This window comes from Monopterus albus, unplaced genomic scaffold (assembly GCF_001952655.1).
Source record: "Monopterus albus unplaced genomic scaffold, M_albus_1.0 scaffold4.1, whole genome shotgun sequence".
NCBI classification, from domain to species: Eukaryota; Metazoa; Chordata; class Actinopteri; order Synbranchiformes; family Synbranchidae; genus Monopterus; species Monopterus albus.
The window spans coordinates 7,423,560-7,433,698 of record NW_018127884.1 but is presented as its reverse complement, the minus strand read 5'-3'; the positions used below and the strand labels follow the sequence as shown (position 1 = coordinate 7,433,698).

The 10,139-nt window shown below is 37.5% G+C and overlaps 2 protein-coding genes across 8 annotated transcripts in view; both read right to left on the bottom strand.

Moving 5' to 3' along the window:
* Window positions 1-2,036: 2,036 nt before the first annotated feature.
* Window positions 2,037-8,476, bottom strand: drc4 (dynein regulatory complex subunit 4). Of its 2 annotated transcripts, none has more exons than XM_020607969.1 (11): window positions 8,397-8,476; window positions 6,855-6,959; window positions 6,197-6,394; window positions 5,181-5,381; window positions 5,010-5,064; window positions 4,721-4,923; window positions 4,183-4,338; window positions 3,952-4,032; window positions 3,592-3,801; window positions 3,381-3,446; window positions 2,037-3,264 (listed from the first exon to the last, which is right to left on the bottom strand). In XM_020607969.1, exons 3-11 carry the CDS (start codon window positions 6,392-6,394, stop codon window positions 3,118-3,120), a joined length of 1,317 nt encoding a protein of 438 aa, XP_020463625.1. In that variant the 5' UTR covers window positions 6,855-6,959; window positions 8,397-8,476; the 3' UTR covers window positions 2,037-3,117. The 2 variants fall into 2 exon arrangements, with proteins under 2 accessions (XP_020463625.1, XP_020463616.1); XM_020607960.1 differs by lacking the exon at window positions 8,397-8,476 and adding an exon at window positions 7,313-7,473.
* The window catches only part of LOC109964592 (transcription factor E2F4-like), a 4,584-nt gene continuing 2,895 nt past the window's right edge, over window positions 8,451-10,139 (bottom strand). For all 6 annotated transcript variants that reach the window (XM_020608000.1, XM_020608019.1, XM_020608029.1 and 3 more), the window contains 5 exons: window positions 9,783-9,847; window positions 9,363-9,678; window positions 8,792-8,839; window positions 8,645-8,689; window positions 8,451-8,539 (listed from right to left, as the gene is read on the bottom strand). In XM_020608000.1, coding sequence (XP_020463656.1) covers window positions 8,490-8,539; window positions 8,645-8,689; window positions 8,792-8,839; window positions 9,363-9,678; window positions 9,783-9,847 — 524 coding nt within the window. In that variant the 3' untranslated portion in view covers window positions 8,451-8,489. The remainder of the gene's footprint in view (window positions 8,540-8,644; window positions 8,690-8,791; window positions 8,840-9,362; window positions 9,679-9,782; window positions 9,848-10,139) is intronic.

The following is a 10,139-nucleotide window of genomic DNA, read 5'->3' as shown; positions in this document are numbered from 1 at the left end:
CACAGAAAAATAGTGTGCAGTGTGATTAAGCTTGAAAATAATCCCTGATAAAGAGAAAAACTGCCTCAGTCCTTTAGGTCAGCACTTACATTAGCATGTATAAAATACTGTTCTTGTTTTCCCAGTTCATTATTTTGGACCTTCCTCGTTCTACAGGAAGGTCATGGCACTCAGGTGCTTAAACAAGATGAAAATCTGGATCATGTTAATCACACTCAGGTTATCTATCCCATTCTCTAACTGTCCAGTGTCTTCCACAAACTAATTCTCTGTTGAGCTATCTCTCAGCTGAGACTCATCTCGTGACTCTGTGCTTATTGCGGGTTTAGTCTTACAGATGGGGCCAGCAGGACTGTACAGGCCGTCACTGTTTGGGGACAGTTATCCCTCAGTCAGGCAGATTTACAATTTAGTCCTGTGCAAGGAAACAGCAGCAGGTCCTGAGCCAAACCACTGTCCACAGGCCCTGAAACCCTAGAGGGCTGAGTGAAAGGACCCTCTCCCTCCATAATACTGTAACCTGCACAGGGACAATAACTTCCTCCTGTATTATTGATACCACAAGAACAGCAATCACTCAGTGCAGCAGGGCTCAGTTCACCAGAGGAATATTCAATGAGAAACTAGATCCACCCTATACATTGCTCTTGTCTCTGCTGAAAACTCAGTCATTGCAGTGGGGAAATCAGCTGGTAAAGCTGGCTGTTGAGATTGGAATACTCAGTTTGAGTCCAGGTTTTATCACCATCTTCCAACAGATATTCTAAACTATAAATACTTCAGTTTCATCCTATACTGAGTTGATCTTTGTCTTAATTTACTGCCATAGATGAGTTTTTTTTTCACTTGCTGTTTTAACCATGAAGAATTAATTTTAGCAAATATGAAATGTTTGTCATTTTATTCTCTTTTGTTGCTATATTTTGTGTCACATTATGTTGAGAATGACATTTAGCTTTCTTGGTGTCCAGAGAGGGATGATAAAAAACTAACTGTTAACAAACTGCTTGAGAGTTTACATAACTTGTCTCGTGTCCTGGTCGCAATAAACCCAGCACCGCATTGTACAAATAACCTAAAAAAGAACAGAATCTCTCCACCAGTAAAATAACTAGCTAAACATATCTTAGCAATCTGTCTTGCTGACCCAGAGAAAACCCAAACAGGCACTAACTCCACACAAGGCTTTCTGCATCACCCCTTATTTTCTCAAGAATATTAATAAGAAGCACACATATTCAAACAGAAAGTCCCATTGAGCTTTATAAAATAAATAACAACACAAAGAACCTAAAAAACACAGCAAATCATAATAATGAAAATCAAACATACACCCTTTTGCAAGTTTCCTGTTTGATGTGGCAGACACATCTCTCCATGAGACAAACTCAAACATCACCTGATGCTACTGTGTGGGGATTTGTTTTGTATCAAACAGGCTCATCTTATAATAACCAGAAGGGTTATTATGGTGGGTCACTTCTTTTTGCAATGTTTTATAAATAAAGAACCAATTTTTGTTTTTGTCTGCAGCATAAAATGTATTTCTACAAGCAAAAATGCACTCATCTACTCATGAGTGTCTCATCTGTTATATAAATACTCCTCAGATTCCTTTCCTGTGCTGGCTGTGATAAAACATTAGAGTAAAGCAAAAATGGGTAACAACCAAACTATACAAACACACAAATAAATACAAAGTAATAAATCTGAAAATCCTTTTATTACCATTGAAAAATCACCATCAGACCTAAAAACTCTAAGCCACCAAACTTTCAGAATCAGCTCAGGCAACACTTTAATGACCCCCAGTGGAAAATTCACAAGCTCCCCAGCAGTAATTCAAATTATGAGCTAGTTCAAATTAGCTCCATCTTTACCATTTGCAACAATAAAGTGATGAACATAATAATGCATCAATCATTACAATGCAAAAATATGACATACAGTAATGTGAAATGTGCCATTCTGCATAATGAGCACTTTTGCTACTTTAAGTATATTTTGATGCTAATATTTCTGTAGTTTTGCTCAAGCAACATTTTGAATGAAAGACTTTTACTTGTAACAGTATTTTACTCAAGTAAACAATCTGAGTACTTCTTCCACAGATGAAAAGAAGGGTGTTAACTCTCCAACAATGCATGCTTGGAAGTCAACTAGTGTTTCTTTGAAAACCTAATTTAATGAACTCAGTGAACCCTCAGCAGTTCATTCATTCATCTTAATTTAAGTTGCAAAACGTCAAGCAGACATGTATTTATAACATGTATTTATAAGTTCAAAAGTGGTCTGAAAATAAAAACAAGCTGAATTAACATAAAATGAGCAAACATATTTACATTAGGTTAATAACACCTTAGCTGTTATCTGTCAATTTAAGCAGTAAACTTTTACAGTAGCACCCTACAGTGCACCAACTCCTGAATATGCCTTTGTGCAGCAAGAAGTGCAGCAAGAATTTAAATATATTGTTATTACTGAGGGATTTATAAAAATAAAACAGAGGTCAAAAAAGTGGAATTCGTGAGATAAACACATTTAAAACATTTTAATTCTAGATTCATTTATTATATGAATTTTAATATAAATCTTTCTATATAGATACAGACAGACAGATAGATTAGATAGATTAGATAGATAGATAGATAATTTACTAAATGGTTAAAAACATAGTAATCCACCAAGTAAGGCTTTTGTTAAACTACTTCAAATGGACCAGAAAGCTGAAATACATTTAGTCTATACTGTGTTTTCACTGATGGCTGTAAGTGGTAAACCTCTTACATTTATATCAATAGCAATCATTTTTTCATAAAAAAAATAATTTACCTAAAAATGTATAAATAAAAGCCTGTCAACTATTTTTTAGTCTGTTACAGTTTGCTGGTCAGCTATAAAAATTTAAGCCTTTTTATAAACTTAAATGTTCCTGTAGTTACTTATCTTTGCCTTTGGAGGGCAGCATGAACCATCAAGCGTCTGATGGACTTTTAAGTCTAAACTTGCCGGCTGTTGTTTTCATGATGCCCGGTCATAACTGTGAGATAAGAGAAAATATTTAGTGTTACTGAACAACTTTTGTATCAAATGAAAATCATGTCAGATTCCTGCTTCTCATTTTGTGGCAATATCAGGATCCAGGTCCTGTCCTGGACTTTTCCCAGCAGGACTGCTCTCAAAGGGCTTTGCATCAAGCTCCTCCACTGGGACACCAAGAGCCCTTAGTTTCCCTTCATAGGTCAGCAGCAAATCATTACGGGCCTGCCGGACAAACAGTTGTTTCACTGAAGTATGAATATTCCTATAAAAATTGCTTATACATCATCATTAGTCAAACAAATGTGTGAGTACTTTTAGGAAATCTGTGAAATACTAACCTTGGAAATCTGAGCTTTTTTATACTCTAAGTTCTTGATGGTATTATTACAGGACTCAAGTTCTTCCTACAAGCAAAAACATGTTTTTTATGTTCAAACAATAAGACAATGTGCACAAAATATACACTGCACCTTACACAATACTTTAAGAATGTAAATGCCATCAGAGATCAGAAGTGTAAACAGCTACAATGAAAGAGTCAAAAGGTACCGTCACTTTGCTGGTGAGCCCGCTGAGGGCAGTTTGGTCCATGTTAGAGGCAGAAAGCACTGAGCAGAGCTGAGCCTGTGTCTTCTCCAGGCTGCCTGTCAGGGCTCCCAGCTTCTTTTCCAGCTGCATGCTCTTCAGACCCGCTTTATCCTGCACCTTCTGAATATTCTCAGTGTAGGTATTGTACAGCTCGTCTCTTTCCAGCTGAAGCTGTGTGACATGTGCACACACATGCACACAAAAACAGAAAAACATTTCCATCACCCACAAGTATCCAAAGCATTAGGCTCACATCCAAGGTGCACATGAATCAATTTACCATTAGAACATGACACTGTGCAACTCCACCTGTGCTTTTACCTTGCTGAATTTCTCTTCCAGTGTCTCATAATCCAATTTCTTATCTTTCAGCTCCTTTTCTTTGAGCTTTAAATTATTATCCTGTCAAAAACAGTATTACAAATTAAAGCATGCGACATGTCGCTTTCACCTGCTACACAAGGCAACAATTATGGTGCTAGTAGCAGGAAATGCAAGTGCATATGAAAAATAGAAATAGGAAACTTTTTAAACATACTCAAACCACATCACCTTTCTTCCTACGTAGTTCTTTATCTTCTTCTCTGTTTCAGCCATTTCCTTCTTGACTTTTAAAAGACGTTCAGTAAAGCTTTTGTTGTCCTCCATAACAGACTTCAGTTTCTTTTCCTCCTCTGCCTCTTTTGCCTTCATTTCCTTAATCAGTTCCTAAAAAAAAGTCAATAAAAAATGCCAGGTGAAAAAGAAAATTCAAAACTAGAGCTCCAACATTTAATCAAAAGGCAATTTTGAGATATTTATGAACAAGAAATTTAAAGCATTATTGGGCTCCAACTTCTGCAGACTTTTCTGCTCTGTTATGTTGAATCAGATATCAAATTGATTATCAATCAAAACAGCAAACTGAAGTCATCATTTTGGGCTCTGGGAACTTATGACTGACATTTAAACCATTTTATAGACTGAATAATTTTTCTACTAATTGTAAAAATAATCAAGACTCATCAATAATGAACAGTATAAAGGGTGGCAGGTCCCATAAATTTCATTAATGTCAGTGGGACACGGTTGAGAATGTGTGCTCTCATACCTTCAGTGCGATGCTCACGTCCATATCCTGGTGTATGCAATCAGTGAGCACTTTAGCATCACTGAGAGCTTTGTTGTGGTCTTCTATAAGACCATTGATGTGCTCGTTCCAGTAATCTTCTCTCGCACTGATCTCATTTTTCCTCATGTTGTCCAACTCTTGTTGCTGCAGCTTCATCTTTATCTCATATTTGGCTTTTATTTCTACTCAAATAACAAAACAAAATTATTAAGTTTTTGAAAGCCAACTAGTGTTTGAAATTCATCTCTAAATTATATTAGTTGTTTACCTGTGAACTGCTCCTCCAGGTTGTTCCTTGTTTCAGTCATTTCTTCTTTGTGTTTCTGTTGAGATAACCAAACTGGTGTTTATAGCACTGATGCTATTGTTCACCAGGGTCAAGACAAATCCGCAGATCATTAAGAGTAGAAATAAAAAAGACTTGGTGTGCACTACAAACCAATTCAAGCTCCTCGACAAGATTTTCAATGTCAAGCTCTTGCATGTCCACCATGATGTCCCTCATGTTGTTACGAAGCTCAGTCTCCAGCTGATTTTGCTCTTTCTGCACTGCCTCACTGGAGACTAAACCATCTGCTTTCAACTCAGAGATTGTGTTCTGGTGTTCACACAGGAGGTGCTTCATCTTCTGCTTATACACCTAGAGGGGAAAAATAACCAAATGTGAACAATAAAACTAACTCAGCCATAAAATCACCCCATGGACAATCTTTACTTACCAGTTATCAGTTCACAGTAAAATGTGGGTGAGAGTTTATACGAAAGCTCTGTCCTGGTTTTACATGATCTGTCACTAAGCCATTGAGTGAACGCTGGGCTGTGCCATCATAAATCTACTAAGCCCTCTGACAGGCAACGCCATTCTTAACCATACTCTAACATGGCATTGAGTCCTGCTACCCCAGCAAAGAGAAGAAACTCAGTGGCAGGACCTGGCCTTACATCTGCATTGTACTGTATCTGCTACAGTGGCTGCTCCGACTGGCTCAGTATGAGCACTGAGGTGTAACTTACAACATAATGCTAGTTAAAACAAAACAGTGGAGTTGATGGATATATTCAATTTCAGGTTGATTTTGTTGGTCTAGTACAGTAATTCAATAATATATTAAACACAATATATGTCCCAAGTGACATACTGTATATAATGATGACCAACTGAGTGCTGCCATATGTGATGTCCCATGGTTTTTCCTGACTTTTAAAGTGGAGAGGCCCACCTATGCATGCATGAGAGAAGGCCGACTGAGGGACACTGAGGATAGCAAGGGTTACAGTAGCTGTGACCTCCCAATCAGTCAAAAAAGGCTGCATTTGAAGAGCCTTTAAAATGGGACAGCCATATTACCTGTTCTGGAATATTTTTGCTTAAAATACAGGCTTGAGAAAATCCAGCCCCCAACTTTGAGTGTAGTTTGACTGGGTAGCTACAGTACATCTGTGTATTAACCTTACCTTGATCTCTGCTTGGTGGCGCCCCTCATCCTCATTCATGTCCTTATCTAAGATTTTCAGTTCAGTCTTGACCTCCACCAGTTGTCTCTCTGTGATTTCCCAAAAGGTGTGGATCTTGTCCCTCTCCAACTGAAAATAGTTTCTCTCCTCCCTCTCTCTATCCAGCTCCTCTCGAAGACGCACAATGTACTCTATCATCTGAAATATAGAAAGATATTTTAGAGCAGCCATATCTGAGCCAGACAACGATCATGTCCAGTGGAGTACAGAAGCTTATTGACTCATTTTTAACATGCAGGGGGCACTCCAATAATAAAGTTAATCGATTGTTCATAGAGAGACACTACTCAGCTCATGAAAACATCATATAATGTCTTAACTCTGGAGATGAGTCTAAGAAAATAATCCTGATAATATCTTCGTGGCATTCTAGCAATGGACTTGGATGCTACAATTGGATGTATTTTCACAAGCAGGGAGGCTATAACAGCAGTGTTTTGAGAGCTCGACCGTACAAGAAACTAAAAACCAGGGCATCAAGGCTGCTGTTACATTGATATTAATTGTTGTCCACATGCAATACTTCCCTTTCCTCCTGACATAAAACATGCAAGCATAACGCTACATGCGACAGGACTCATGACACTTGAGCTCCGACCTGATCCTTGGACAGCTCCTCCTTGGTAAGGCCATCTATCAGTGTAGGCGTCTTTGGCTTTGCAGGCTTTGCAGGCTTTTTACTTGTGCCCTTGCTTTTTGGTGGCTGTACAAAAGTCAACATAACAGAATAAGGTTAAAACAACTTCCGATAGTAACCTTTGTGTAGAAGTAACTATCTCTAGTCTGGGCCTGTAGAGTGTAATGATAAAACACGAGAAGCACAAACTGGGGGAGACGAGTAGCCTGGGGTAAGGTTAGAGTTTAAAACCAAGGCTCTGGGGGAAGTTCTCCCTCCCGAGTCTTGGAATCTAATATCGACTATAGCGTGATACGATATCACACACCAACCATTTGCAGCTAGGTAGCTAACAGCTAGCGGCTAACTCTAACGCTGTAGTTAGCTCACTATGTACCCACGTGGCTGTGATATAATAATCCAGTGAACGATTTGCTTACCATCGTATATACTGCGAAAATAACGCGAAGAGACGGGCAGTGTTTCTTTCGTTTTGAGGAGCTAGCACAGCAGTTCACACGCAAATTCAGGCAGTCCACTATCTCAAGCCTAGTTTCAAACACTTGTTGCCATAGCAACAAGTAACTCAGTCCATTTACTCAAGTAGTAGGCCTATTTCAGTACAATTATGAAGTTTACCTATATACCTTTAGGGGGAAATACAATACTTATTTATTGCAATACGTTTCTATGACATGCAGTATTACCTGTTTTTCATTTTCAAACTTAAAAATCCAAAACTGCCACCCTATTTAGCAACAAAGGAGTCATAAATTTATTCTTTTATTTGGCCATAATGCCTGCTGTGGGCACCCATGACTAGTTGTAATATAAAATGCATCTTCACTAATGACATAACAATAAACAATTAAAATGTCATAACAGTTCTATTACATCATTTCATAATTCATTACAGTTCTGAAATGCTAAATGGGTGGACTTAATAAAACAAAACAAAACCAAAAAAGAATGCATTACTTATAGCCCCTTGTCTTCAACAATTTCAGCATAAAAAGATTTCTGCTTTAAACTTCTAAGATAAAATTATCTCAAATTAACACTTTGTAGTAGAACTTAGATTTTCTTCTTTCCTACCACATTAATCATCTCAGGGCCTCTCAGATTTATCATATGACCCTTTAAACAGGGTCTGGTCTAAGGCTGGAGCAGCCACTTTTTTCCTATTGCTATTAGCACAGTACTTTTACTCAGTTGAAAGATGGGAAAACGTCTTTCACCAATGTAAACAATACTGATTAAATTTAATTTCTCTTGAAGTTGGTGTCAAAAACACCAAATAATATTTTTGAAACTTTCTCATTGACAAAGTCAAAGAGGTACTGAATAAATTCTGAGGCTTTAGTCTGAGGTGTTGTACTGGACAGAATTATACTGCAATCTGTTTGCTTCTCTGTATACAAATTAGGTGGACACAATATTCAAAGTCATTTGTTTATTATTTGTTGTAATCAAATAACTATTGAAAACACATTATTATGTACATTTCCAGAGTAAAGAATTTACTTTTGAAGTCTCAACACAGAGGTTCGTGGTCTAACACTGAGCACAGGGATGTCATACACGTCAGAGGCCTTCATTCTCATCCAGATTATAGATTTATTCATGTTCAGACAGGGGTGGAGACAGACAGAGAAGTGGAGAAAAAACTGAGGATCAGAGATAAACATGATTAATACCACTATTTTACAAATACCAATATATGATAGATATAAATGTAATATATCTGAAGTCAGAAAATAAAATGCACTTACCTTGAGAGGCCATAAGCTGTGAGAGTAGATCTGCATTCATTATTTCTACAAAAATGAGGGAAGATATAATCATACTCTAGTATGCAATCAAATAAACTGACTTATGTTGAAATAATTCTGAGTCCCAACAAAAAGATCACTCACTACCTTTGGGTGAGTCTAGTAGGCTCCTCAGTTCTTTTGATAAATCTGGAACTGGAAAAAGGTTTTTAAAGAATTAAAGTAAAAGCACTCAACACTGAAAGAAACATGCAAGAGATGTAAAAACATAATTCTTATGAATATGTATGAAAGAAATAATCAGAGAAAAACACTACAGAACCAGCAACCACTGAGATCTATAACTGATCAAGTGTTTTCATAAAGCAAGGCCTTGATACCTGTCGTCTTCTGTACAGATAAGGAGCCATTGTAATGCTAAAATGGCATTTCACTGGCAGTAATATGGGTCAAGTAGTGTGAAATTGTGTTTAACATTGATTCTGTAAATTATTTGCATAGTCTAATTAACTGATTGTAGTCACAGTCTAGTGTTCTCATTGTAACTGCTCTTTACCTTATTCCAGAGAAAATAAGGATAACTGACAAATCTGTGGCGTTGCTATGTTCTTAGACTAGACTCTAGGGATCGACTTCAAGCTGAAGTGCACTGTTAGGTTTCTCTTTCAGTGGCCTATCAAAAAAAATGCTTCACAATTGCACAAACTTAAATACTCACATTTAGATGCAGCAGCTCTGTTAGGCTCTGTGTTTATATATGATGATGCATGAAGAGACTGCATGTCATCCATGACTTTCTGTCTCCATGTAGCACTATGTTTGGTATTAGTTGAAGTCTGACAATGTGCAGCACTGCCACCTGTCTCATCTGAAGTAGACATGGCTAATTTAGCATTCCGTAAAACTTCTTCTGGTGGTGGGACTGGTAGTACAACTGGAACAGAGCTGACAGAACGTTTGTTAAGAAGTATGACTTCTATGGGCCCACTGATGCTTTTCAGATGGATCTGATATGTTACTGGGCTGTTCAGGACCTGAAAGGAGATGTTTGCACACACTAAGATCATCCCTTCTGAATTAAAGGCAGTTTAAAAAAAAAAAAAGAATCAACTGTGGGTTCCTGTAATGCAGGACTTACAGCTTTGGGAATGGGAACATCTAGTTGTGTGCCAACTGGCCCTCGCACTACCAGGAGTGTCTTGCCTGAAGAGACATGAATCAGTGAGAAGTCAAAAGACAATCATTTGATTTTATGCATTTTAAGTTAAAAGAAATGTTAATGCTTATTTTTGCTTCAATGCTGAATTGCAAGTGTCAGCTGTTGTTGTTGCATTTGTCAAACTGTGTTGATATTAGTCCAACTAGGAAAAAAAAGTGAAACACCAAAAAATATCAACTGATTTCTGTGCTGCAACCCGTTTAGTTACAGAAACATAAAATTCTCATTTCTTCATATTGTTTCTTTTGGGGCTCATATAAATATAGTAAGGGAAAG

Excerpts from the sequence above, each read along its gene's own strand:
- drc4 (XM_020607960.1), bottom strand. Across the intron at positions 6,395-6,854 it reads AGGAGCTGTCCAAGGATCAG|ATGATAGAGTACATTGTGCG; the intron begins GTCGGAGCTCAA and ends TCTATATTTCAG. Across the intron at positions 5,382-6,196 it reads GCCACCAAGCAGAGATCAAG|GTGTATAAGCAGAAGATGAA; the intron begins GTAAGGTTAATA and ends TTTCCCCTCTAG.